The 26,855-nt window shown below is 52.4% G+C and overlaps 3 protein-coding genes across 7 annotated transcripts in view; 1 reads left to right on the top strand and 2 right to left on the bottom strand.

The window, feature by feature from the left end:
• FBXL20 (F-box and leucine rich repeat protein 20) overlaps positions 1 to 4,628 on the bottom strand; it is a 36,132-nt gene extending 31,504 nt beyond the window's left edge. Inside the window, 2 exon segments of the mRNA XM_062508292.1 lie at positions 4,417 to 4,544; positions 4,547 to 4,628. Of these exon segments, the coding sequence (XP_062364276.1) occupies positions 4,417 to 4,544; positions 4,547 to 4,628 (210 nt within the window).
• A 1,932-nt stretch (positions 4,629 to 6,560) lies between these two features.
• On the bottom strand, positions 6,561 to 24,086 carry MED1 (mediator complex subunit 1). Its single transcript, XM_062508253.1, has 17 exons — positions 23,979 to 24,086; positions 21,914 to 22,020; positions 21,122 to 21,200; positions 20,490 to 20,544; positions 18,886 to 19,018; positions 18,142 to 18,170; positions 17,708 to 17,779; positions 17,441 to 17,515; positions 17,003 to 17,076; positions 16,708 to 16,797; positions 15,644 to 15,755; positions 15,293 to 15,417; positions 15,001 to 15,119; positions 14,091 to 14,292; positions 13,821 to 13,916; positions 13,614 to 13,719; positions 6,561 to 12,510 (listed from the first exon to the last, which is right to left on the bottom strand). Exons 1-17 carry the CDS (start codon positions 24,004 to 24,006, stop codon positions 9,264 to 9,266), a joined length of 4,749 nt encoding a protein of 1,582 aa, XP_062364237.1. The 5' UTR covers positions 24,007 to 24,086; the 3' UTR covers positions 6,561 to 9,263.
• A 578-nt stretch (positions 24,087 to 24,664) lies between these two features.
• CDK12 (cyclin dependent kinase 12) overlaps positions 24,665 to 26,855 on the top strand; it is a 28,467-nt gene continuing 26,276 nt past the window's right edge. For all 5 annotated transcript variants that reach the window (XR_009933934.1, XM_062508257.1, XM_062508256.1 and 2 more), the window contains exon 1: positions 24,665 to 26,093. Coding sequence is in view for 4 of the 5 variants with exons in the window: in XM_062508257.1 (XP_062364241.1) it covers positions 25,057 to 26,093 (1,037 nt within the window). In the remaining variant the exon portion in view is untranslated. The remainder of the gene's footprint in view (positions 26,094 to 26,855) is intronic.

Below are 26,855 nucleotides of genomic sequence, written 5' to 3'. Positions count from 1 at the left end.
TCAAATGATGATGTCTTAAATAATAATCTTAATAATAAAAAAAAAAATCTGCCTGAGCTGAGGTGTGAAGTGCACGGGGGGAGTTTGTCCCAGAGGAAAACTGTGGGATCAGGCAGGGATGCACAAAGCCCAGGCACAGGGGGACTGGCCCCTCCTCAGGGCTGTGCAGATCCAGGTTTCACCCTGGATCAGGGAGGGTAAAACCCTCCCAGGGCTGACTTTCCCAATGGTGTGACTCAAAGGAAGCTCCCAGCCAGGCAGGCAGCGAAAACAGTAATTACTGCAGTGTAATGCAGGCCCCAATTAATGATGGTGGCCAAAAGAAATGGGACGTGCCCGTGGGTGCCAGCCCCGAGTCCCTTTCCTGCCACGCAGGCAGCGATGCAGGATGGGCACAGCCCCTGTCCCCAGGGCCACCTGGGCTCCCCAAAACGTCCCCAAAATGCTCCAACCGGCAGCTCCCCAGTGAAACCAGCCAGGGGACCTCTGTGCTGTTCATCCCCAGAACCCACCAGGGAAACCCTCACTGGAGCCAGACACTGAATCACGGAATGGTTTGGGTCAGAAGGAGCCTTAAATCCCATCCAGTGCCACCCCTGCCGTGGCAGGGACACCTCCCACTGTCCCAGGGTGCTCCAGCCTGGCCCTGGGCACTGCCGGGGATCCAGGGGCAGCCACAGCTGCTCTGGAAATCTGTGCCAGGGTCTCCCCACCCTCACAGCCTCCTAAAATCTCTGCTCTTGTAGTTTAAAACCCTCCCCTTTTTCCTTATTATCTGCCTGTGCTCCCGGTGCAGGGTGGAACTGCATGAGCTTTAAGGGCCTTCCAATCCAAAATATCCTGGGATTCTGCAAAATCAAGTTTCCCAGGGCCAGCATTCCCATTGTCACCCAAGCCATTCACACAACTCCTGGCAGAGGGAAAGGGTAGAAGTGAATCCTATTTGGAGCAAAAATAACAAAAATTTGGGATACCTGTCTCAGGTAACACAGGCTGAGGCCAAAAGCCATTTTCCTGGTGGAACCTTCCCAATGTCCAGCCCCTTCTTCACAAGCCATTTGATTTTTGCTTCCAAATCTCCCCAAATACCTCTTCTCTCTACTCAAGCCACAGGAGCAGCACAGTGGGGGTGTGAAACACACCTTGTGGTTTACATCTCTTCCTACATCACAGTTCAAACAATCACTTGGAACCAAATAAATAAAGAGTTTATTATTCACCTGCCCAAATGAAGTGCTGGTTTAAAAAGTGTTACGTGTGATGTGGCACAACACCTAAATCAAAAATAAACAGGGGTGGGGGAGTGAACAGGAATATGAAAAATCCATTAGCTTGGACACCCCCCTCCCAAAATCTTTATTTTTTACAGTTTTTCTCATTATCTGAGAGACACATTGCTAGATACCATTCAAAAAAAACCCACCTGTTTCAGCTGTGCCACCTCAGGTGTTCCTGGATTATGTCACCAACAGTTCCTCTTCCCATATAAAATCAAATTCCAAGGTGTTACATCAGTTATTGCAAGGAGAGTCAGAGCAAAGTTTTCCCTGCTCCCTGCCCTGTTTGCGTCCCTCTGTTTGCACAACCTCCATTCCTTGGAACAGCAAAGCCCCAGCCAGGAGTACAAGGAACAGCCCAGGAAAGGGAGCAGGGACACCCCCAAAAGGATCAGCCCTAAAGCCAAACCCCCTGAAAACACAGAAACAGTGATTCAGAGGCAGGAAGGCAGCAGATTCCAAAATGGGATTAGGGTCAGGGAGATTATTCAATTTATGAACACAGACAGGATTAAATATTAGAAGGCAACTCTATTTTGGAGCATTTGAAGTTGCCCATTTTGCATCCAGCTTAGCTCATTTCACATCTCTCCAATCAAACAAGACCTGGGAACTACACAGGTTAAGAAGATTCAGCACTGCCTCACACTGAGGACCCTGAATCCAGAACAGAAATGCCATGGATCCATGCATCTCTCAGGCTGAAGGTGCTCACAAGGCTCACTGGGGACTCTTCATTCCTCAGAGACATCCCTGGAGTTCCCACAATTTCATTTTCTAACAGGACAAACTGCCCCATGAACACACACACCTCACAGCCAGGAGCAGCTCCTGCTCAGCTCACTGCAGGGTTTGGAGACTCCCAGAGGAAGCTGGAAAGGATGGAGCTTTTTGTGTTTTTGAGGATGTAGAGGAGACTACACAGATGGTTCAGTCAGGAGGAAAAAAAGAACAGAACTGGAATGACTTCATCTGGATGAGGTGGCTGAGGGAAACCCAGGACAGCTCCAGGTGACATCCCAGGGCACAGGAACATGGACAAGGTGGATTAAGGAAGTGCTGAGAGCTTGGGTCTAGGTCAATGAGCTCTTCAAGAGCACCAGGAGTCACTCAGAATCACCAGGAGATGCCTTCCCTCCTCTCTGCTGTTATCTGGCTGCTCTTCATCAGGCAGGAAGCAGAGAAATCCCAAATATAAGCAGGGATTGGCATCTGTCGGGGCATGTTCCACACTGAACAGACACCACAGAGAATTAGGAGTCAATCTGGGTAATGTTTTCCCCTTTTGTTTGCTTTGCTGCAGTAAGTGGTGATTTTCTCTGCGGTGGCCACACCTCCTGTAAAGGGACTAATCCGAATATGCTCGTGGGGCTGGGCATGGCATTCCCAGGAAAAAGAGAATTCCACTCTTCCTAGAATCAGAAACCCACATGCAAGTACAGTTTAAGGAGCTTGGCCCCTATTCCTCACCTTATTTTATTCCCGCAGTAAGGAATTATTAACCCCCCTCACAACTGGATTTGTGAATGACCCAACAACAATGGCTCAGGAATCTGTTTACGTGGCCTCACAAAAGACAATAAACGAAGTGCAAATCCAACCCAGCCTCCCCCTCTGCATTTTACCCTTTATTTCAAGTCTGAAACAGACACAATATATTGGTCATAGCCCCAGACTGGGCTATTTTTACCCCAAGATAAAGATTCCAGACTCAAAGGCCCTACAGCCCCCTGCTCAGCCAGTGGAACTGCCTGGAGGAAGAGGAGGATTAAACACCCATTGCCATCATGACCTTACAGTATTCCACAGCCCTGAGCAGCAGCTCCCAGCCTCCAGACATTTCTGGCCAACTTTCCCCCTGTCCCACTAAATGTGAACTCTCACAGACCTTTCCCTTGCAAAGCACAACTACTCCAAATTAGTTTCCAGGAAGCAGAAAGGAACTTCCACCCATTCTGCCACTCTGGAAAACAGATTTATTTCTAAGTGTGAACACGCAATTTGGAAGCTCTTCTGACCAGCATAACCTCACTGGAAAATCAGGGATTTAAAGGAAAATGGCTCTAAGACTTTTCCAGGTTATCCAGGTGAGTGGGTCAGAGATAATCCATGCTGGGGTACTAAAGGATGCCTTGGATTTATAACCATGGAATGGTTTGGGATAGAAGGGACCTTAAAACACATTCAGTGCCACCCCTGCAGTGGGCAGGGACATCTTCCACTGTCCCAGATTATCCTTCTCCAACCTGGCCTTGCACACTTCCAGGGATGGGGCAGTCACAGCTTCTCAGGACAAAACACAGCAAAGAAACAGGAGAATGTTTAGAGGCACTTCTTGTAGCTGAAAATAAGCCTTTCTATAACACACCAACTCTTCTTGTATAAATATAGGTTTAAAAAATTAATTTAGGCCTCAAAGGCTCCTCGAGCATTTTGCTTTTTTTCCCAACTCGTCTGTTTGTTACTATGAGAAGAAAATAACATTCCAGCAAAGAAAAAAACTCCACCCAAAACAAGCCAAACAAAGCTCTTCCCCACTCTTTTTCCCCCATGAATTGAGTTCATTATGTCCTGGTGCAACCCTGATGAAAACCCTCCCAAAATTGGAATGAACTCCAGCACAGCAAGAGGAAGGCTGAGGAAGAAAAGGATGTCGATGCCCCACGAGACATTTCACCCCAAAATCTGTCACCAACCTGCTTTTACTCTATGCTCTGTAACCAGCCAATCTGCAGCAGTGCAAAATAAAAAAAAAAAAAAATCTGTGCAGGGAAGAAGAGACCAGAACAGTGAATACAATAACCCTGGATAATGCAGGGTTCACTTGCAGGCTCCTCCCCAGAGTTCCCAGAGTGTTTTTAGCACTGGATGCTACAGAAACACAAATATTACAACATTCAAAAAACCTGAGCTGACCCCAGACTGACTCTGCTGCAGATCTCACACGGATCTGATGGATGCAGGAAGAAAACAATCCCACGTGCACTATGAGACCACCAGCATTTCCTGCCCCTTTCTCAACTCCAGGGCTGAGGAATTCCACACGGAGCTCTGTGGAACCACAGTTTACCATTAACAGCATTTTCCCTGGATCGCCATCCCACCCCTCTCCACCAAGGAGGAGCAGCCACGTCTTTACCATTGCAGGCTCTTTTCTGTCCCCCACACGGGCCGGGCGGTCCGGAGAAGGAGCAGGCAGGGATTTCCATCCTCCACAACCTCTCGCAGCGATGGGAAGTAAATCCCGCCGCTGCCCTTCCTCCCTATCCCCTCCTCCTCCTCCCCCGGGAAGACAGCTGGGACAACAATGCGGCTGGAATCGCCCTGGCTCCACACTCTGCTTTGTGCCATTTTGTCCTTTGAATAGATCTCATTGTTTACCCTCCTCTCCTTCCGTCCTCTCCATCCCCCACCTCCCTGGAAACAAAAATTTTTTCCCCGGGCTACTTCCCCCAAAGAAATAAAAAAAGCGGCGCTGGGGGCACTTTTCCCCGCCCTCAGCGCCCCCCCTAGCCCCGCTCCCCAAAGGCTGTGGTGTTTTCCAAGCGCAATTCCATAACATCTCCTGCTCCAGCATCAACTTCTCTGCGAGCGCTCACACCCGCAGCAACACGTTGGCAGCAGTTCTGGCCCCCCCGACCCCCCCCAAAGTCCCCTCCGGAATTTAAAACAGACGAGGGAACCCCCAAAATGGGGCGAGGGAGAGGTTTCATATCGGTATACACCGAATTCAGAGCCGCTGTCTGCACCCACAGATCCTCCCCAGCTTCATTTATAGCAGGGCCTCCCTTCGAGTTTAAATCAGATGGGGGAACCCCCCTCCCCCCCCACCCAAAACGGATGGAGGGGAAAGAAGTTTCACACCAACAACCCCCAAAACCAGGAGTCAAGGCCTGAGCCCCCCACCACAGATATCCCCGGCAGACCTTCCCCAGCCTCATTCACACTGAGCCCCTCCACGGGACCCCCGAAAATGGGGCGGGGAGAAGCTTCACACCAGCCCTCCCAAATCCTGGGGTCACAGTCCTGAGCCTCTCGGCGTCCCCAGAGTCACCCCCAACCCCCAGCCCCATTCACAGATCCCCCCCCCCCACGGGAGTTTACATCGGTCGACAGAACATCCCCCCCTGAAAACGGGGGGTGACGGGGAGAAGTTTCACACCAACCACCCCCCAAACCCGGGGGGTCACAACCCCGAGCCCTCCCGGGCCACCCTCAGCCACCCACGATCTCGACCCCTCATCGCAGCCCCATTCAAACAGACCCCCCCCCCCCGTTTCCTCCCCCGGGCTTTGCCCCAGGGCCGCGCCGTCCGAGCCAGGAGCGGGGACAGCTCCCAGAGCCCTCACGGCGGACGGGAGGGGGGGGGTCTCACACACACTAAACCGCGGCCCGGCCCCCCCCTCCCCCCGCGCCTCCTCAGCCGGGCCAGGCCGGGCCTCCCTCCGCGGGACCAGCCGGGGCCTCACCTCAAAGCGGCTTTTAGTGACCCCGTTCATCTCCCTGCGCATGGCGGGGCCGGCGCGGGGACGGCGGGGGGCGCGGGGCCCGGAGGTGCGGGGGTGCCGGAGCGCGGCCTCCGCCCGGCGCCGCCGCCGCGTCCGCTCCGGCCTCAACTTCGACCCAAAACAAAAACACTCCGCACCTGCCAGCAACGCGAACGCTCATTGGACGGCGCGGCCGCCGCGCGCCGCGGGGAGGGGGGGGGGGGGAGCGCCGGAGGGAGCGGGGGGGGGAACGGGAAAGGGGAGAGGGGGCACAGCGGGATGGGGAATGAGGGGTGTGGGGTGCTGCAAGGAGAGAGGAGGGGGGAACCGGGAGGGTAACGGGGGAGAAAAGGGGTGTGCGGAGAGAAAGGGGGATGGGAGCGGGGCTGCGGAGAGGAGTGGGGGGGATGGGGTAAGGGGAGAGGATCCGGGAGCGGGACTGCCCCGGGGGGGGGGGGGGGAGGAAACCGCGAGGAGGGGGGTGCGGGACCGGGGTTTTCCTGGGGATGTGGGGTTGTCCCGGGGAGAGAGAGGGACCGGGAGAAAGGGTGGGGGGACACACGACCGAGGCTTCCCCCCCCACCTACCCCGCAGGCCGCCGCCCCCATCGCGTCCGTGCGGGGGTCGTCCCGCCCCCTCCCGCGGTGCGGAGCCAGGGGCGCTGCCCCCGTTCCCGGGGGTGCGGGACCCCCGCCCCGCGGGGGCCGCAGGATCCTCCCCCCGGTGTCCGGGGGGGGCTGCGGGGATCGGGGGTCCCGGGAGGGGCGATGGGGGGGGGGCGTCCCCCGCCTCTCCTGGGAGCAGCGAGTTCAGCCAATCGGCGCCCAGCTCAGATGTGACGTTACTATGACGTCATTCTCGCGGGAAAATCAAGCGTGGCAGGGATGCACTTCTGCCCCTCCCCCCCCAGCGCAGAGCCGAGACCGCGTTGTACCAAAGGGGTTTATTTGCATGTAAATAAACATGTTCTCTGCAGTATTTCCAAAAAAAGTCGAAATTCCACTTTCCGCCCAAAAAAACTGCCGCGGGAGCCGGGATATTTACAATTCCAGCGATTTTCCAGCCAGGGACTTATGTACATCATGATAATCGAGGAAAAGAACCAGTTTCTTTTAATCTCCGTGTTCACTTCACCACCTGAGATTAAAAGGTTTGGCTTATATTTAATTTTCACTTTATCTTTCTGAATACTGAAAGATGTAAAATAATTGAGAATAAGCAAAAATATTCCAAAAATAAACCATTTCTCAGAGCCCAAGCACTGACACCCCAAAGCCTCTGCGTGGTCACGCACCTCAGCTCTCCCAGGACTGACGTCATTGGAAGGGGACAGGGCACCAAAATGGGGTGAAAAGCTTTAAATTTGGGACTCGTGCCTCCCACAGTAGCTGAAGGAGACTTTGTTCCCTCTGTTCCCACCTTCCACAGGGGGAATTTTGGATACTGAGCTTTGGTCTGGGTGAGGGGAGAGGAACCGAGTGCAGCTCGCTCCTTTAAAACTGGTTTTTGTGTCAATTTTGCTGCTGAACAGGACTCCCTTCCATCTTTTAGTGTGCTGCACAGCAGGAAAACGCGGCTCTGGCTAAGGACAAGTCCAGGGAGCCGTCCTGGGGGATTCCCAGCCTGGATTCCACTTGAAAGTGCTTCTTTTGGAAGGCTGGCTGTGCCCTCGCACAACTCGGAGGGGATTGAAGGGCTTTTGTAAAAGAAGCAGATTAAATAAAAACAGGAGATGGGGGCAGACAGCCCTCCAGAGGCTGAGCTGGCACCATTCCCAACAGAGCCACTGGAGCAGGGTCTCCAGCTGAATTCCTCTGGGATTTTATTCCTGACATCCTCTTTGCAGCACCCCACAGGCTCATGATTCCAACACTGCATCAGGTACCAGCGTTTGCTCCACGTTTGGATTTAGTTCCCATTTTCCTATCGTTTCAAGCTCTGCTGAGGGGGAGGTTGAGGTGTGCAGGACACCAGGAACAAGGGATAAATACTGGAAAATACAAGAAGGGAAAGTTCTCCAGAGATGGGGGAAGCTTGGGAGAAATTCAGGCTCCCATGCTCTGTAGGAGCCCTGGAATTGAACTGGAGGCAGGAGGAAGGAGTAAAAAAATCCCTACAATTAACAGGATAGTTGCCAACCTACTGAAAGGACCTTCCGAAAAGCTGGAAACCAAACAGCTTTCCTGGGGTATCCCTGTGATCAGGCCAGGATGGGAAATTTCAGTGGTTGAAAAGAAACTCAAATCCTTGACATCTTTCCACGCTGCATTCCCACAGGTGAAGCAGAACCTCATTCCCAGAGGGAAATCCTGGCCTCCAGCACCGACAGCAAAATTCAGTGGCAGCAGGATCCTGCTCAGTACATAATTCCAAAGGAGATGTGTTTGCAGAACTCCTGATTTCCCACATTCCTCTTCAGTGAATCAGATGAAACTGCTTTTAAAAATAAAACACTCTCCTGAGTCTCTTTTCCTTTCAGGGACCAGAAGATCAGCCCGGAGAGGATGCCTGAGTCATGCTCCTAATTCCAGCCAAAAGGGGAAAATCCATCTTTTAAGGAAATCAACATTTCTCCTACAACTCTGATCCCAGCTGAGCCACTCCAGGACTGTTTTCCAAGCAGGACACTGCTCTCTTAGCTGGAAAGTCTTTCCCAGGGCAATGCCCCTGTCTGTGACCACAATTCCCAGCTTGGCAGCACGAGGAGATTCCGGGGAAGCTCGTTGGTGCAGACAGGAGTCCCTTTTCCATTGAGATTTGCTGGAATTTCACCGTGCTGGAATGTCACCAAAGTTGCAGAGCTGCCCAAACCCACGGGATCTACCCAAATTCCCACTGGGGGAAAAACAAGGAGCACGAGGTGTTTTCACATGGAGGTGAATAAATAGCTAAAACAAATGGGAAGGCAAACCCAAGGCAGCAGCAATCCCTCAGAGCTGTGACCTGGAATAAAATCCTGATTTTCATGAGGACACAGTGCCCAACTCATGCCATTGAATGAAGGAATGCCGTGGGAATAAAATAAATTAAAAACCTTGTGGTTTTCCTTCTTCCAAAGGATTAAAACCCATCTCTAAATCATTTCCTAAAATAATTACTTTAAAACTTCCTACATCCAAAAGGAACTTGCCCTGAATGGGAAGAGGGCAGAGGGACTGGGATGTCCCAGACCAGCCTATGTCTGTTTGCCCCATTTGGGAGCCTCTCCCACATTCCCACACTTGGCTTCATCCCCGTTAACTCGGACAGGGATGATAATACTCATAAATTCAGGAAGAATGGAAGTGCCCGCAGGGTGAAGGCCACAGGCAGGGACCTGGCTGCCAGCACTCACATCCTTCTGCACAGACCTTGGTGGTCTGAAAGTCTCTGAAATACCTTGGAAATATTTCCCCCCCCCAAAACACACCCCATGGAGATCCACGTGACAGGTTTGGGATAAATCCTTCCCTCCTTCCTTCCTTCCCTCCAGGACATGCAGACAGCTCATCTGGGAGAATTAATTGCCAATCAGAGCGACATCCATGAGATCATCATCTTCCTCCCCGATCAGGAACTCGGGGCTGGCCCGGGACGGCCGCTCGGCCGAGAGGATCGCGTTGCTCGCCATGGACAGAGACTGATCTGCCGAGATGGGCGACTTGGACCAGCTCTCAGGCTTCATGCCATGGGATTTCTTCTTGTCCCTGTCCTTATCCCGCTCCCGCTCTCTGTCCCGGTCTTTGTCTTTCACTTTTTTCTTCTCCTTTTTGTGCTTCTTGTGTTTCTCGGCGCTGTACTCGGGCAGGGGCCGGATGCCGTCGTCGGAGCTGGGGCTGTTCTGGTAAGATTTCTCAGCGATGGAAGAGCCCGACTCGCTCTCGCTGTCGATGTTCTGGGGGGTGTAGGCCGGGGATTTGCTGTGGCTGGGGGAGCAGCGCTCGTGTTTGGGGGTGGAGCCGCTGATCAGGGGGGATCCGTAGCTTTTGGAAGAAGCCATCTGAGGCCTCAGGCCGTCCCCACCCCCTTCCCCAGGTTTCTGTAGAGTTACTTTGGCTTTAATGCTGGGGGAACCACCATCGTGTTTGCTGATGATAATTTTGGCCACTCCAGTGCTTCCAACGTTTTTGGAATCCGAGTTCTTCTTGGAAGAGTCAACAGATCCTCCAGAAACAGAGACCTTCGATTTCTCCTTGTCGCTCTTCTCCCGCTTTCCCTGGAACTCCCCTCCAGACATGTTGTGTTTGGAGGACATTGTATGGCTTGAGGAATTGGAACTCGGCCCCATCTGTCCATCCATGGGGTCATCTCCGCCAGGCCCGCTCGTGACCACCCCGTGCTTCAGCTTGTCAATGACTGCAGTCAGTGATGGCTTCTTGTTTCTACTTGGGGACTTGCCTTTGGAGCTTCCATGCTGGTTCTGGGATGAAGACATGGAAGACCCACTGGATGAAAAGGAAGAGGAAGAGGCCGTGGAGGAACTGGACGAGGGAGGCGGTTTCTGTGACATAGACCCAGAGGATCCCATTCCTGAAGACGATTTCATGCTTGAGCTTGATCCAGTCCCAGACATGTGGGACCCACCAGAACCTGAACTGATGGGTGACTTTGCTTTAGATGACGGGGGAGTACCTGGGACAGGTTTCATGGGAGAGGCAAGTTTCTCAGAACACCCCGAGGGTCTCGAGTGGGATGGGGAGATGTTTGGTTTGCTCATGGAAGGGTTCATGAGGGATGATGGCTTTCCTTGAGGTTTCATCTTGGTGCTGCCAGAGGCGGTGCTGAGGCCGTGTTTGGTGATGGGGGAGGATCCTGGCTTTCCCACTGACTGGGCTGAGCCCTTGGACTGACCCGAACCGGAGCTGCCTTGGCTGGAGTAGAGGCTGCTGCTCATCTTTGAGCCAGAAGACCCTTCTGATTTGCTTTTAATTTTGCCTGAGGTTGAAGAGGAGGAAGAAGAGGAGGAGGAGGAAGAATGGCTATGATGGCTTTTGCTGCTGGAGGAGGTGACAGAACCACTACTCGTGTACTGGCCATGTGAAGATGGTTTGCCAACAGTCACTGTTCCTTTCGGGATCTGAATGGTTATTTTTGGAATAGGAGGAGTAGCGACCCCAGGAGGAGTCTGGGATCTGCCCGAACTCCCCGGAGATTTGGACCCACCTGTACTTGCTGGTGGCGTGAAGGGCCTGTTGGATGAACTGTGGGATGGAGATTTCCCATCTGTCTCCTGCTTCTTCCTCTTTGGAAGTTTCTCTTTGCTTTTGCCATCACTGGATGGCGTCCGGCTGCGCTTCCCTGGCTTCCCATCTATCCCAGCACCTGCCATGGCACTTCCAGACCCATTGCCTTCCTTTACCCGTTTCTGAGACTTCTCTTTTCCTAAATCCCCCGTGTTCAGCAAAGGGCTCTGGCCTCCACTGTGGTGCTCCATGATGTCAGAGGACCCCAGTGCTTTGCTGGCAGCTGCAATAATACTAAAATCCACCGTATCGGACGGAGTGCTCCCCTTAAATTTATTTTCCCCTCCGTCAGCCCCCAAGACTTGCACCCCCAAATTAGTTAGAGCCTGGGGGGCATAGCCCTTGAAATCATCAGTGTCACCGCTCTGACTGCTCTCATCAAAGTATTCCTCCCCAAAACCACTCTGGCTCTGACTGTTCAGCAAATCAGGGTTGAAATCTACTCCATCTGGAAAAAAGTGGTTGGAGGAGTCGCTGTTGGGGCTCACAGCAGCATCCGCAATCAGATCTGCGGGGTCTGTGTAGGGGTTCTCACTACTGTTGGTCTGAAAAACATCGGGGTCAAAGAGGGCACTTTGTGAATGTCCTGAACTAGAAGAGTCTCTGACTGGAGTCCCAATGGGTGGGCAGTCCTCAGTACTGGTGGGCAGCTTGGAAGCCTCCTCTGCTATATCGGAGAGGATGTCGGTGACATCGGCCCCGATGCTGTCCGAGCTGGACAGGCGAACCATCCTCTGGATACTGGGCTGCGCGTGGGGCAGCGCCTGGGGGTACGTGGTGGGAGGAGTGCTGCACTGGCTGGGTGCTGGAGTAATATGAGGGGTGTCCAGGGTGTCTGCAGTCATGTTGACATCAAAAATGGGGTTCTGGGAGTCAACATCCATAGAAAAGAGCTCCCTCTGGAAATCATCCTCAGTCTGGTGCTTGGGCTTGTCGGCTGGCATGCGGGATTTTTTTTTCTTTTGTTTATTCCCCCCAGGGCCCATTTCCATTCTGGGGGAGCCAGAGGAAGAGTTCTGCCTTTCCAGAGGGCTGCTCCCATATAGAGTGGAGAAATCCTGAGGGGGATTCTCCTTAAGAAGGTTCATGAGCATGGGGTGGTTCTTGGTGTTGCTGGCTGGTGAGGATACTGGTGGTGGTGTGTGGTGGGGTGGGGTTGGACTTGAGCCAATGGTAGACCCCACATTCCCTGTGATCTGCAACAAACTAGTGAGAATAGGGTTCTGAGACACTTTGCTGAAGTCCTCCCCATGGCCCACCGAGTCATGCCTCTCTTTCATGCTTATGCTCATGTTAAACAAAGTAGTGATGGGCCCCCCAGGAAAAGTGTTGGTTGGGGTGGTGGTCCCACTCATTGGGTTGCTGCCTGTGGTCATGCCATACCCTGGGCTGCTGGCTGGAGGCAGATTTTTCTTCACCATGTCTTCAACTGTCTCTGCAATGAGGGACAGGGCTGGTGTGTCAGCTTGGATGGTTTCTGCTTTCCTACGGATGGCTCTCATGGTGACAGGGATGGACATGCACCTGCAAGACACAGCACAGGGTCAGGGTGGGGCTGGCTGCCCTCAGAAAAGGTCACTGGGGAGGTTTTACACCTCCAGCAGGTATAAAATGAGTGCTCAGGGGTTTGCACAGCAGAGCAGCAGGTCCAGGTTTTACATCCTGCTGCTCTGCTTAGATTCACACTTATCCCAACACCCCTATCCATCCATGAGACACCTGCACTTGCAATTACAAAGAGAGAATTAATCAGTTATTTCTAATAACTGATTGCTGACAGATCATGATCTGGTTGTTAAAAAGCACAGGATTCAGTCACAGAATCATGGAATGGGCTGGTTTGGAAGGGGCTTTAAAGTCCATCCAGTCCCACTCTCTGCCATGGCAGGGACACCTCCCACCGTCCCAGACTGCTCCAAGCCCTGTCCAGCCTGGCCTTGGGCACTGCCAGGGATCCAGGGGCAGCCACAGCTGCTCTGGAAATCTGTGCCAGGGCCTCCCCACCCTCCCAGGGAGGGATTTCTTCCCAATATCCCATCTAAAACTACTGTTGCAGTTTAAAGCCATTCCCCCTCGTCCTGTCTTCATGAAGGAATCTGGGTTGTTACTCTAATTCTGGGAGAAACACCTTTACCAAAGCTTGGTAAACCTTTATCTAAGCTTGGTTGATTTCCTGCAACCTTATAAAAATGCCAGGATGGCTGGAGTTGGAAGAGCCTAAAGCCCATTGAGTTTCATCCCTGCACCGTGGGCAGGGGCAGCTTTTTGAGCTCCAAGATTGGTGATAATACCACATTCTCCTCAGGGATAACAAGTCCATAACATGCTGAAAGCAAAAACAGTGGTTCCCACTCGGAAGGTGACAGGAATGTTGTGCCCTGTGAATGTCCTGCTCTGTTCTGAATGTGACTGAGGTGAGGGAACCCAGATAAAAGCCCTGTGTAAATAACAAACTCAAAAATAAGTAGCCATAGTTCAGTGTCTGGCATTCAATTTTCAGCATGGCTCTGAGTTCTTCTCTCTTCCAAACAAGCACAGAGCAGCTCCAGAACTGCTGGATAAACACAAGATGGAGCACAACTCATCTGTGTGACTGGGAGTGCAAGGTGGATAAAATCCCAGCTTACCTTTGAACAACTTTGGCAATGAAATCATCTGTACAGATGAGGGCATCAGACAGTCCTTTGTACAGCTTACAGTTCACATGGCTGGAGTCCTGCACATCCATCACCACTGCAAGAGAACAGGGAGAGATCAAAATCCTGCACACAGGGCAAGGAAACCCTGCCAGCCTTCTCAAAAACGCTGCTCCTGCTGCCCCTGAGCCCACTTACCACACACCAGGGAGTCGTTCACAGGGTGCTGGAAGGATACACTGAAACAGGAGTCAGAGAGAGGACAAACTTCAAACTGCAGGATCCCAGGAGAATCTGAAAAACACAGGGACCCTTCACTGAGGGAAGAGTGGAGATGAACCAGAGCCTCAAAACCCCCACACAGACAGGAAAAAAATAAGGGAAGCAGCAGAGGCCTTGTTTTTTTATAAGGAAAACTGCCCAGAGTTCGTAATTCCCACTTCATATTTCTCTGGAGGTGGCACCTACCTTCCTTCAGGACTGTCCTCTTGACACAGCTGCCAATGAGGGTGTTGTAGGCCACCTGGTGCCGGATCAAGTTGAGGATGAGGGGCACCCTGCCAGGGTGCTGGAAAGCAATTTTACTGATCAGAGTTCCCTGCAGGCTTCGTCCATCCGGGAGAGGAGCATCTTTGTTCAGGAAGTAACAGTGCTGCTGTCCTGGAAGAGCCTGACAAACAATCCCTGCTTTAGAAGGGGACAGCCAGCAGTGCCCAGATGTCACTGACACCACATCACCTTTCTGACTGATAGGGACAAACACTGAGGATGTTTTCCTTCCACTGTGAACAAGGAAAATATGATTTTAATTCCTTGGAGGTACTGCCCAACAGCATTCACTGTATTCACAATAGATTCACGCTGCATGGCATCCCTTCTGGGGAAAGAATCCTCTCACTCCTTCACAAATTTAAGGATTTCTCCCAAAATGCTGCAGTTCATTCAGCCACACATCATTGGTCAAAAGGAAGGGACATATCCTAGGAAGGCTCAGCCCTTCTGCTCTCCTCCCTGCAGCTGCACAACAGCAAAGCATCTTTCAATACCTAATTTTCCTAAGTACCATGATCATCACAAAATCATGGAATGATTTGGGTTGGGAGGACCTTAAATCTCACCCAATGCCACAGACTGGTACACTTCCCACTATCCCAGATTGCTCCAAGCCTGGGACTGGACACTGCCAGGAATGGGGCAGCCACAGCTTCTCTGGGGCAACCTATATCAGGGTCCTGTACCTGAATCCTAATGCTTGAAGGACAAGCCTTATCAGTGAATAAATACAGAAGCCATTTTGTTTATCCCACTTGGAAGACAGCTGAAAACCTCTGAAATGCTGCTGTGGAGGTGTCCCAGGCTGGCAGGAGCTCACACTTACGGCGTAGAAGCGCATGTTGTGGTTCAGGGGCAGGGGATCAGCCTCCTTGGACAACTCAAACTGCGTGATCAGCTCATACAGGGGCACAAACATGGGTGCTGTGTCAAACAGTGGGATACCTGAGGGGACAAGACAGCATGGAATGATGGCAGCTGGGACCCAGGGATGCAAGTCTTACTGAAAACCCTGAGTAACTCCCCTAGCACATGTTAAAAATCAGCAGAATTTAGTGATAGAAATGAGGGAACATTAATAAAACCCCAGAGAAGTGTCTGACAGATCTGCTACCCACCTGTGCAGCTCTGCAGCTTCTGGATGAAAGCTCGAGACACTGGAATGGGACGTGGGAATTTCAGGAAGAAACAAGCTGGCAAGTCCACGCTGTTGGCACTGGTGATGGAGGAGAAGGATGGAGTTCTGGAAGATTGGGGGGACAGAAGGTCTTGTGAGCTGCAAGGCTTCTGCTGTCACCTGACATAACATTTATGTTTGCTCAAATACATGTTGTTACACCTTAAAAAAGAAGGCACCCCTCAGAAACACCTGAAACAGGCGTTTCTTGGCCTAAAGGCAGCACATGTGGAATTCAAATAATGCTGTGTCAATCCTCCAGCCGAGTGCTGACCTCATGTCCTGCCCTTACCCTTTGCTGTCCACAGGATGGGAGCCCATGATCAGTGGAGCAATTGGAAGTTTGTGCATTGCCATGGTTCCCTCAACTGTCACCGACACGTTCATACCCAGCGAGCGAGGAACTGCAGGGGGAAGCAGGAGAAGAACCCAACAAGGACATGAGCTGATGGAAAAAAATCCCCACCAATGGCAAGTTTTGTGGACTAAATATGAATTAAATATACTCTCCATCCCTGGAAGTGTCCAAGGGCAGGTTGGATGGGGCTTGGAGCAACCTGGGATAGTGGAAGGTGTCCCTGCCCATGGAACTGGATGAGCCTTAGGGTCTCTTCCAACACAAAACATGCTGTGATTCCATAAAATATCACTCTGTCTTGCCCCACAAGAGCTCACTGTTGACCTCCAGGACCGAATGGACAACAGCCAAACTGACTGTTCTACCCAAAGCTCCATTTCCCTCTGGCCAGGTGGACCAATTGCATCATTCTCAAAATATTTTCCAAACTCATTTGTGAGTTCGTAACTTGCTCTTTGCAAAGCAAAACAAATAATGATTTTGGATAATTCCCCCCCCCCCCCCTTTTTTTTTTTCCTGACAACTGGAGCTTGGTTTTGGCATTGTAACAAGAGCTAGATGTCCATGCATCAAAACAATCTTCCAAGTATGATGGGCTGAATGGGGCTGTGAGGAACCTGGAAGAGTGGAAGCTATCCCTGCCCATGGCAGGGGATTGGAACTGGATGAGCTTTAAGATCCCTCCAAACCCAAACCATTTTGGGATTCTATGTTTTTTATTCAGATAACAAAGCAAATCCCATGTTAAAATGAGATTCACTGCAAGCCAAAAGGCTCTGCCTGCAAACATGACCCCACAGGAGCCCAGCTCCAACTCCAGCACAGCCCCAGTGGTCACCTGGGGCCAGTGTTTACACCTGGGCTCATTAAACCCATGGGACAGCCTGTGACTGTCCTGCTGGGCAGGGTGACAGCAGAGGGGAGCTGGGCTGGAATTCTGCTTTCTTCCCTCCTTCAAGCAGCAGCAGCAGCCCCCAGCAGTTCCACAGGTGACCTACCATTGTTCTCATGCAAAACCATGGGGGCTCCAGTGCCATCCTCAAATAAATCATAGGGGGAGACATAATATTTGAGGTTCATCAGCAGACCTGGGGGAGAGAAATTCCTGATGAGGCATCCTGAGAAGTCAGCCTGATCATCCCCACATAGCCACACAAACACCCAAAGACTTCGTCCCTCTTTCACTTTATTATTTTCCATCAGTTAATGTGAAACTATCACCCATACTGGGGGACAGGAACAAATAAATTTTTGTTAATTCCTTTTTTATTTTTAAGAGTGAATCACAGGTACCTCCACTCCTGGGGGTGAGATAGCCAACACTGCCATGGAGGATCTTGTCCAGGGGGTTTGCATTGGTGGCTTGCCTGCAAGAGAGGAAATCACAGTCTGAAACAAGCCACAGCCACATCTAAAGCCAAAATTCATGTGCTGAGACTGATTTCAACTCAAAATTCACATTTCTGGGACCCAAAGAGGGATTGATCCTAAACTTCACACTGTACAGGCAAAATAAAAGCTGCTTTACCCTCTACAGCATGGCTGGTTTATCACAGAATCTACAGCAGTGAAACATGGCCAAAGCTTTCTCAATTTAAAATACATAACCACTGAATCCACTTAGTTACAAACCTTTCATTTTAAACCTTTAAACTCCCTTCCAACCAAATCCTGCAGTTAAAAAGGGATTTCTCAGAGCTCTAAGCATTTATAAATATTTACAAAACTTACCAGTACATCCCAGCCATCTTTTGGAGATCCAACTCCAAGGACTGCAGAGCCAAGTACATTTTAGTTTTAAGTTTGCTTAAGGAAAAAAAAAAAAAACAAAATAACAAAACAATAAAACAACATAGGAAAACTTGAAAGGAACTGTGCAGTGCAAACCTACAAGCTTGGAGGGCTTTTTAAATTCATTTTATATATGTGGGTATAATTAAATGTATTCTGGACTTGTTTCATTTCACATGTGTGGATATAAATATATCCTGGACTTACTTGTCCCCTGGCAGTTTATACAGATTCACAAGTCCCTTCAGATGCTTTGAAAACTCATCAAAATTTTTCTCTCTGAAAGCAAAAAAAGGAAGAAAAGTTACCAAGTATTCAAATTACTAACAGATAGGTTTCATTTTAAAAAGTGATATTAATAAATATGCTGAGCCACTTTTAAAAAAAGGCTTTTGCTACATGAAAATGTGTTCTTTAAATGATTCAGCTTTAATGTGCTGTAGGCTTTGAAGATACCTTGCACAGCAGCCAGAATCACAAGATCTGAACCAAAGCCAGAAAATCCCCTGGAGAAGTGAAGACTCTTTGTGGAGAAGGAACAGTTGTGAAGAATTTTATGTTTCCAGACATCAAATAGAATCAGATCATTACAGCAACGAGAAACCTGTGAGAAAACACAACAACCCACCCCTGTCACTCACCTCAGATGTTGCACCAGCTCTGGACAGCTCTGAAAAGGAAAGAACACACAAGGATGTCAGTGTGGAATGCAGCCACTCCAGGCTTTGTGCAGCTCTGCCGCTGGGAAATGTCAGGACAGGGAAATTCCCAAGCATCAGCTTTTCCTGGGAAGCCACACCATGCTCACAACCACGCCTTGCTGTGCTTCTACTTCTGCTCCTCAAGCCCTGCTGGGACAAGTCAAGGTAATAACATTTCCTCTTAAATTAGTAATTTGAAATAAACTTCTCAAACAGCGAAATCTATGAACTTACACAGGGATATTAAAGATGGGCTGTTCTGAGGAGAGCCCAATCAAACACCAAACTCAAACTCTCCTCCACATGCACAAGGGCAGTAAAACCATTTTCTCCCAGCATTCCAATTTTTAGAGCTTTCCATTCCCAGATCTGAGCTTTGTAAGAATAATTTCTCTTTCCTATCTTTGAAAACACAGCAATGACTTCCATAAAATTCTCAGAAACACTGAGGTAACTTCCTCAAATAATTTTGCAGGTTGTGAATCCATAGTGTGCATTGATTAGAAAATCCCACAGGAGCAAACTACTCCATGGAGGATTTTACTTCCCACTAGAAGGTGCAGCAAGGGTGTAACTCTGGGTCTAAGGGTACGTTAAATAAAACCAATTTCCTCTGCTCAAAGTAAAGGGAGATAAACAGGAATCCCAAAAGCACAAGGGTTCCTCTTTCCCAGGAATACACACCACGGGGTTTTCTCCATGGTGAGCCACCTTGACATCACAGAGCAGCCCTGTAGGGTCCAGCTGCACCTCCACATAGAACATGTCTGAGGTGATGTAACACTCGGTGCCGTTCGCACTCAGGTGGGATCCCAGGCTGCAGAGAAAACAGAACAAAAATCACTATGAGATGCACAGAAAACCCCCACAAAACCCCACAATCCAAGCACAGAAAACCCCCACGCAACCCCACAATCCAAGCACCCAAAACCCCCACAAAACCCCACAATCCAAGCACCAAAACCCCCACAAAACCCCACAATCCAAACACATAAAACACAAAACCTCACAATCCAAGCACAGCAAACCCCCACACAACCCCACAATCCAAGCACAGAAAACCCCCACACAACCCCACAATCCAAGCACACAAAACCCAAATAAAACCCCACAATCCGAGCACACAAAATCCACACAATCCAAGCACACAAAATCCTACAAAACCCCCACAAAATCCCACAATCCAAGCACATAAAACCCCCACAATCCAAGCACACAAAATCCCCACAAAATCCCAATCCAAGCACATAAAAGCCCCACAAAACCCCACAATCCAAGCACAAAAAAGCTCACAAAACCCCACAATCCAAGCACATAAAACTCCCACAAAACCCCACAATCCAAACACACAAAACTCCCCAGTCCAACAAAGTCCCACAAATTAATTATTACAAAAAATTATTACATCATTACACAAATCCTACAGTCCAAGCACACAATCCCCAATCCAAGCCCACAAAACTCCACCAATCCAAGATCACAAAACCCCACCAATCCAAGCACACAAATCCAAGCTCACTAAACACCACAGTCCAAGCACACAAAACCCCACAATCCAAGCACACAAAACCCCACAACCCGAGCCCACAAAACCCCACAATCCAAGCACACAAATCCAAGCTCACTAAACACCACAATCCGAGCACACAAAACCCCACCAATCCAAGCACACAAAACCCCACAACCCGAGCACACAAAACCCCACAACCCGAGCACACAAAACCCCACAATCCGAGCACACAAAACCCCACAACCCGAGCACACAAAACCCCACAATCCGAGCACACAAAACCCCACAACCCGAGCACACAAAACCCCACAATCCGAGCACACAAAACCCCACAATCCGAGCACACAAAACCCCACAACCCGAGCACACAAAACCCCACAATCCGAGCACACAAAACCCCACAATCCGAGCACACAAAACCCCACAATCCGAGCACACAAAACCCCACCAATCCAAGCACACAAAACCCCACAATCCGAGCACACAAAACCCCACAATCCGAGCACACAAAACCCCACCACCCGAGCCCACAAAACCCCACAATCCGAGCACACAAAACCCCACCAATCCGAGCACACAAAACCCCACAATCCAAGCACACAAAACCCCACAACCCGAGCACACAAAACCCCACAACCCGAGCACACAAAACACCACAATCCGAGCACACAAAACACCACAATCCGAGCACACAAAACCCCACAACCCGAGCACCACAAGGTTCTGGTGTGTGCAGGGAAGCAGGAGAAGTCTTTGCCACGAGTCAGAGGAGACTCACCCGCTCTGCCTGGCAATGGACTCCAAGCGATCAGTCATGGCAGGCAGAGATGACACTGCATGGAGGAAACAAAAAACAAATTTTAGGGGAATGAGCTAACATTCCCAAAGGAATAAACCAAATCTCAGCTGGTTACTCCCTCCCACTGCCCCATGTGCAACTACACAGGACCTGTGACCAAGTACAGACACAAGGGTCAGCACAGAGAAACCCAAACATTCCCAAACTGTAAGGAGAGAATGGAATTTCCTCTGCAAGTGGAATCCAGGTAGGAGCACTCACAGAATCATGGAATGGTTTGGGTTTGGAGGGACCTTAAAGCTCATTCTGTGCCACCCCTGCTATGGGCAGGGACACCTTCCACTATCCCAGGTTGCTCCAAGCCCTGTCCCACCTGGCTTGGGACACTTCTAGGGATGGAGCAGCCACAGCTTCTCGGGACAAAGAGAGGATTTTCCCACTAAAAGCAGCACAGCCAGTCCTGACTGTCCTTCCTGGCACTGAGCTCAGTGTGCTGATGAACCCCTGAGCATTAGGAACACTGAAACGCACCAGCAACACCCTGTGTGTTTTTGATGGAGCATTTCCATAGGATTTTCCACCCTGCAGGAGCCTGTAGAGAGCACACCAACCTTTGAGGGCCTTCTGCAGTGTCTCCAAGCAGCTCACCAGGTGCTGGTGCCCCCCCGAGTTCAGCACCACTCGCTTTTCCTTGGGCAGACAGAAGAAAAAAAGGTCATTTTTCCTTGGCCCTCAGTAGGAGGGAATTAGGCAACTTTTGAGCAGCCAAGTGAGGATTGCTTCGATAATTAAAAGCAGATTAGATTTCACCCCCAAATTACACCATCTTGATTTCTGTAGGTGAACAGTATCTGTTTGCAAGCAGATTACAAAGGTAGGCCTGGTATTGGGTTATTTTCTTTTAAGCAACTTGTCCAGCAGCAAGAACAGAATGTAACAACTTTTTATAGGTCTAAGCTGAGAGTTTTAGAAGAGGGGACAGAAAAATCAAGAGCCAGGCAAACTTTTAACACCTGAGTATGGGCAGGAGGCTTTGCTGTAGCTCTCCCCTGCTCCTCCTTCCCCCATCCAGACCAATATTTTAAACCCATTTTTATTAAGCCAACACTGAGTGTTGAGTGTTACTGAACAAACTGCTCCAAAAAACAATATCCTGGAAGGGTGAGTAGCAGAAAACACAAGTTTGACACTTCCCCTAGGACTGAGCTGGCAATTAATCTGTAATCAAGGGAGGGAAAGGCACATCAGGCAGGGAAGGGCTTGGACATCGCTCCCTCACCTGCACCCCTCAAGAGAGAGTAAAGCCCTGGACACAACAAAAACACCTTGAAGAGATCCAAGAATCCAACACAAAACCATCAGCAGAGAAGCCCCAGGCAGGTCCTGCTCAGAGCAAGCCTCACCATGACCTGACGGACCAACTTCATGGTTTCTGTCCAGGGCCGGTTCTGGCTGTACTTGGCGTGGAGCCTTTCCAGAAGGGAGCTCATCTTGTTCAGCTTCTCCACCTCTGTGAGACAGGAACATTCAGCAAAGAGAATACTGGATGTTTTACAAATCAGTTTAGGAATACAATACTTCCCACCTTGAAGCTGAAGATGACTTTAGAGAATTTACTTACTGCTGGTTTAACCCCAGACCTAAGGTGAGGCAAATGTTACGGAATATCCCAAGCTGTTGAAACTAAAGGAGCGTGAAAATCCTATGGAATGCCTGTCTGGAAAATGCCCAGCTCCTGTTCTACACAATCCCTGAGTGATGTGGCCCCAGCAGGTTCAGTTCTGTCAGGACAGGATCCCCAGGGTCTAAAGATGGTGTTTTCCTGGGGCAGGAAGCTGAGGCTGTGGGAAACATGGGGTTAAAGCAGTAAGGTGGGGTTTTGTGTCCTGGATTCCCCCTCTGTTCTCTCTCCCAACTTTTGAAAGGTCCTCACACCTTCCATCATCAAAAACCTCAACCAAATCATTCCAGTTGCCAGTTGTCACAAATTCTGTGCTCAGACAGCAGGACTCAGGTGTGGGGAGTGGCTGGTGCTGTGCCTGGGAGGTTTAGGTTGGATTTTGGGAAAGGTTCTTCCCCCAGAGGGTGCTCAGGCAATGAATAGTTTCCCCAGGGAATGGGCACGGCCCCAGGGTTCCCAGAATTCCAGGAGTGTTTGGACAATGCTCTCAGGCACAGGCTGGGAGTGCTGGGGTGTCTATGCAGGATGGGAGCTGGACTTTGATGGTCCTGTGCGTCCCTTCCAGCTCAGCACATTCCATGACTCCACAATTAGATCAAAGCTGAGGGCTGGTGTCCCCTCAGTACTGCTCCAGAGCTAGGACACAGCTCCGTGTGCTGGGAAGGGATGAAGCAGTGGATGAGTGACCAGAAGGTGACAAAGAGGACATGGCTTTCAGGACACACTCAAATCCCATATTTTATTGCCAAGAGACGGAGTTTTCCACACTTCCATATCAAAAAAATCTTGGTGGACATCATTCCAGAATAAACCCTGTCCCCAGCCCCAGAGGGTCCAAGGCAAACATGACATTTTAGTGTCACCTCACAGAATGCTGTGACTTCCACCTGCCCAACTTCCATGGTTTGGGTTCCTTACTGATGCTCTCCCAGCCCACAGACCTCACACTAAATTCTCCAAATCCAAGGGTAAGGAATAAATGAATGTGTGCTGGATGTTTTGGAGTCTCCTGCTCTGGAGACATTCCAAACCCACCTGTATCCCCTGTTCCAGGTGACCCTGCCTTGGCAGAGGGGTCAGACTGGATGATCTGCAGAGGTCCCTTCCAACTCCAGCTATTCTGGAATTTTGCTTTCAGGTACTTCATACCTCTCAGCTGCATCAACACAAGATGCTGGAGGTGGGAACGGACCTTGGAACTCACATGGTCCAAGCCCCCTCCCCAGCCAACAGGGAGCTCTCCAGAATCCCAGGAGAGAGTAGGAAGGGACCTCTGCAGATCACCCAGCCCACCTCCCTGGCAAGGCAGGATCACCTGGAATGTGCTCAGGTGGGTGTGGAATATCTCCGGAGAGGGAAACTCCACACCCTCCCCGGGCAGCTGTTCCAGGGCTCTGACACCCTCCTGCAAAGCTCTTCCTCATGTCGAAGTGGAACTTGTTGCGTTTCAGTTGCTGGCCATTGTTCCTCGTCCTGTCGCTGAGCAGCATTGGACGGAGCCTGCCACCATCCTCTGACACCCCCCGGACACATTTGTACGGACTGACCGGATCCCCTCTCAGCCTTCTCTTCTCCACAGTAACCAGGCCCGGCTCCGCGGTCCCTCCTCATCACAGATGTACCCCAGGCCTCAAATCACCTTTGTGAGCCTCTCCCACTTCACCTTCCGGGGCGACACCTCAGCCCCAGCCCGGGGCTGCCCAGCCCGGGAGCCTCGAATCCACAGGGCCCCCCTGGTTCCCTCACAGGGCCGGCGGGAACCCGCGCGTCCCTCGCGCCGCACTCACCCTCGGCGCTGCCCGGCGCTGCCTTCATATTGCAGGTCCGGGGCCGGGATAGAGAGAGGGAGAGGGACTGGGAGAGGGATCGGGAGCGGGCGGAGAGCGGGGGCGGCGGCCGGGCCGCCCTCGCCCTCACACGGCAGCGGCCGCCGCCATCGCTACGCCCGCGGCTGCGCTCCCGCGCTCTCGCGAGAGTCCTCCGCGCCCACGGGGATGGGCGTGGCTCGAGGGACAGCACGCCCCGCCCCCTCGGCTTCCTGGAAGCGCGGCGGCGGCCTCTGTGGGAGCCCTAACGGAGCATTAAGCGCCCGTTACCCGGCGGTGCGCCGGGGCGGGCTCGACAGCGACCCGCCGGCGGCTTTAGAGCGCAGCGCGGCGGAGCGGGAGAGCGGCGAGAGGCCGGGCCGGCGGGGCGGCGGCGCCGCCATGGAGCTTTGTTGCGGGCCGGGCGCTAGGGGGCGCTGTCCCCACCCCGCGCCCCAATAAAGTTCGCTGGGAAGCCGCCACCAGCCGCGCGATTTCACGACTCTCGCGAGAGGACGAGCGCGCGCCCCCGCCCATCTCCGAGAGGACTCGCGGACGAGGAGGACTCGCGCGGAGGGAGGGGTGGCGGCGGCGTTATCGCGAGAGTTGCGGGCGGGTCTCGCGAGAGTTGGTGGTGCCCCCGGACGGCGCCGCTCCGGTTCGGGCAGAGCGCTGGGGCCGGGCCGGGGGCGGCGGCGGCTCCAGGGCCTTTCGGCCGGGGATCCGCGCCCAGGCCCCGCCACCGCCGCTGAGGGCGCGGGCAGCGCTCCGGGCCCGGGCCCCGCCTTCCCGGGGCGCCCCCGCGGCCGCGCTGCCCGCCGGGCCTGGGCCCCTCGGATGAGGCGGTGAGGCCGCGGCGCTTCCCCCTCCCCTCCCGGGTCCTTCCCCCCTCCCCTCCCTGTCCCTCCCGCCTTCTCCGGGGCCTCGGGCCCCGCTCCCCATGTAGGAGAGAGGACCGAGGCCGGGGTGGATGGTGCGAGGGGCGGGCGCGGAGGGAGTTTGAAGTTCGGGGCTTTCGCGGAGTCCCCCCCTCGCCGTTCCCGAGCGCAGCGGGGGAGGAATGCCAAATCCGGAGAGACATGGGGGCAAGAAGGACGGCGGCGGGAGGTCCTCGCAGCCGGGCAGCGGGAGCTCCAACAGCAAGGAGAGGCACCGGGCGGGCTCCAGGCACAAGAGGCACAAGTCCAGGCACTCCAAGGAGTCCCCGCTGGCGGCCCAGGAAGCGGCGGCACCCCTGGGAGCGGTGATCAAGCCGCTGGTGGAGTACGATGACATCAGCTCGGACTCGGACACCTTCTCGGACGATGTGGCCCTCAAGCTGGACAGGAGGGACAACGAGGAGAGGAGGGCGGAGAGGAGCGAGAGGGCCCAGAAGCACCGGCACCACCAGCACAAACGACTCCGGGAGCTGATGAAGAGCAAACAGGCGGAGAAAGACAGGAAGCTGGAAAAGAGCCTGGATGCTTCCAGCAGGTCCACCAAGGAGAGGATCTCGGGGTCCTCCAAGAGGCTCCTGGAGAGCGAGGAGCACCCCAAGGCGCTCTCCTCCAAGAGCAGCAACAAGGAGTCGCGCTCGGCCAAGGCGCACAAGGAGAAATCCAGGAAGGAGCGGGAGCTCAAGTCCAGCCACAAAGAGCGCAGTAAGAGCCATCGGAAAAGGGATGCTCCCAAAAGTTATAAAACCATCGACAGCCCGAAGAGGAAATCTAGGAGCCCTCACAGGAAATGGTCGGACAGCCCCAAACTGGACGACAGCCCTTCGGGAGCCTCCTACGTGCAGGAGTACGACCTCAGCCCGCCCCGCTCGCACACCTCCAGCACCTACGATCCCTACAGGAAGAGCCCCGGCAGCTCCTCACGCCGGCAGTCCCTCAGCCCGCCCTACAAGGAGCCCGTGGGTTACCAGTCCAACGCCCGCTCGCCCAGCCCCTACAGCCGGCGGCAGCGATCCGTGAGCCCCTACAGCCGGAGGCGCTCGTCCAGCTACGAGCGGGGCAGCGGCTCCTACAGCGGGAGGTCCCCGAGCCCCTACGGCCGCCGCCGCTCCAGCAGCCCCTTCGCCTCCAAGCGCTCCGTGAGCCGGAGCCCCATCGCCAGGTGCGTGTGCCCCAGCTCCCAGGGGCAGCTGGGAAGGGGTTGGGATGCAGCTGGGAGTAGTGAAGGGAGTTCCAAGGGAGATGGGGCAAGGCTGTTGAGGATTTGGAGTGGTAGGATAAAGGGGGATGGGTTCAGATGGGGTATTGGGAAATGTTTTTCCTCGGGAGGGACTGGCACAGGTTGCCCAAGGAAGTTGTGGGTGCCCCATCCCTGGAATTGTCCAAGGTTGGACAGGGCTTGGAGCAACCTGGGATAGTGGAAAGGTTTCCTACCCATGGGATGGTCTTGAGGGCCCTTTCCAACCCAAACCATCCCATGATTCTGATTCCTTTCCTCCCCACTGCTGCCCAATTTGGCCAGAGAGTGACATGTGTGGAGTTGCTTTGGTTGGGGCCTTGACAATTCCCTTGGAAATGGAGTTGACACTTTGGGAAACGCCTCTGTGCGTGTCGGGAGGCAGCGTCCATGTTGGCTCTGGGCAGGGAGGGAGGCTGGAAAAGCTGCTGGGATTAAGTTACACCCACCTCTGGAGTGGCCCCTGCGTGGGGAGGCTCCCTGAGCAGGATCTAAGGCGCTTACCTGGAGGGAAGTTCAGCCATGGGCAATGTTTTCACCTATTTCTGGAAGCCTTTATCTGTTTACTGCGTGTGGGAACTTGATCCTGATTTTCAGGAGGGCTCATTTAGGGTGGATTTTGCTCTTTCTGAACTGATTCGTCTTTTCTTTCTCCTTTGATTAGAGACAACCACGTGCAAACTCCCA

This window comes from Cinclus cinclus, chromosome 24 (assembly GCF_963662255.1).
Source record: "Cinclus cinclus chromosome 24, bCinCin1.1, whole genome shotgun sequence".
NCBI lineage: Eukaryota > Metazoa > Chordata > Aves > Passeriformes > Cinclidae > Cinclus > Cinclus cinclus.
This window is presented reverse-complemented; position numbering and strand designations above follow the sequence as displayed.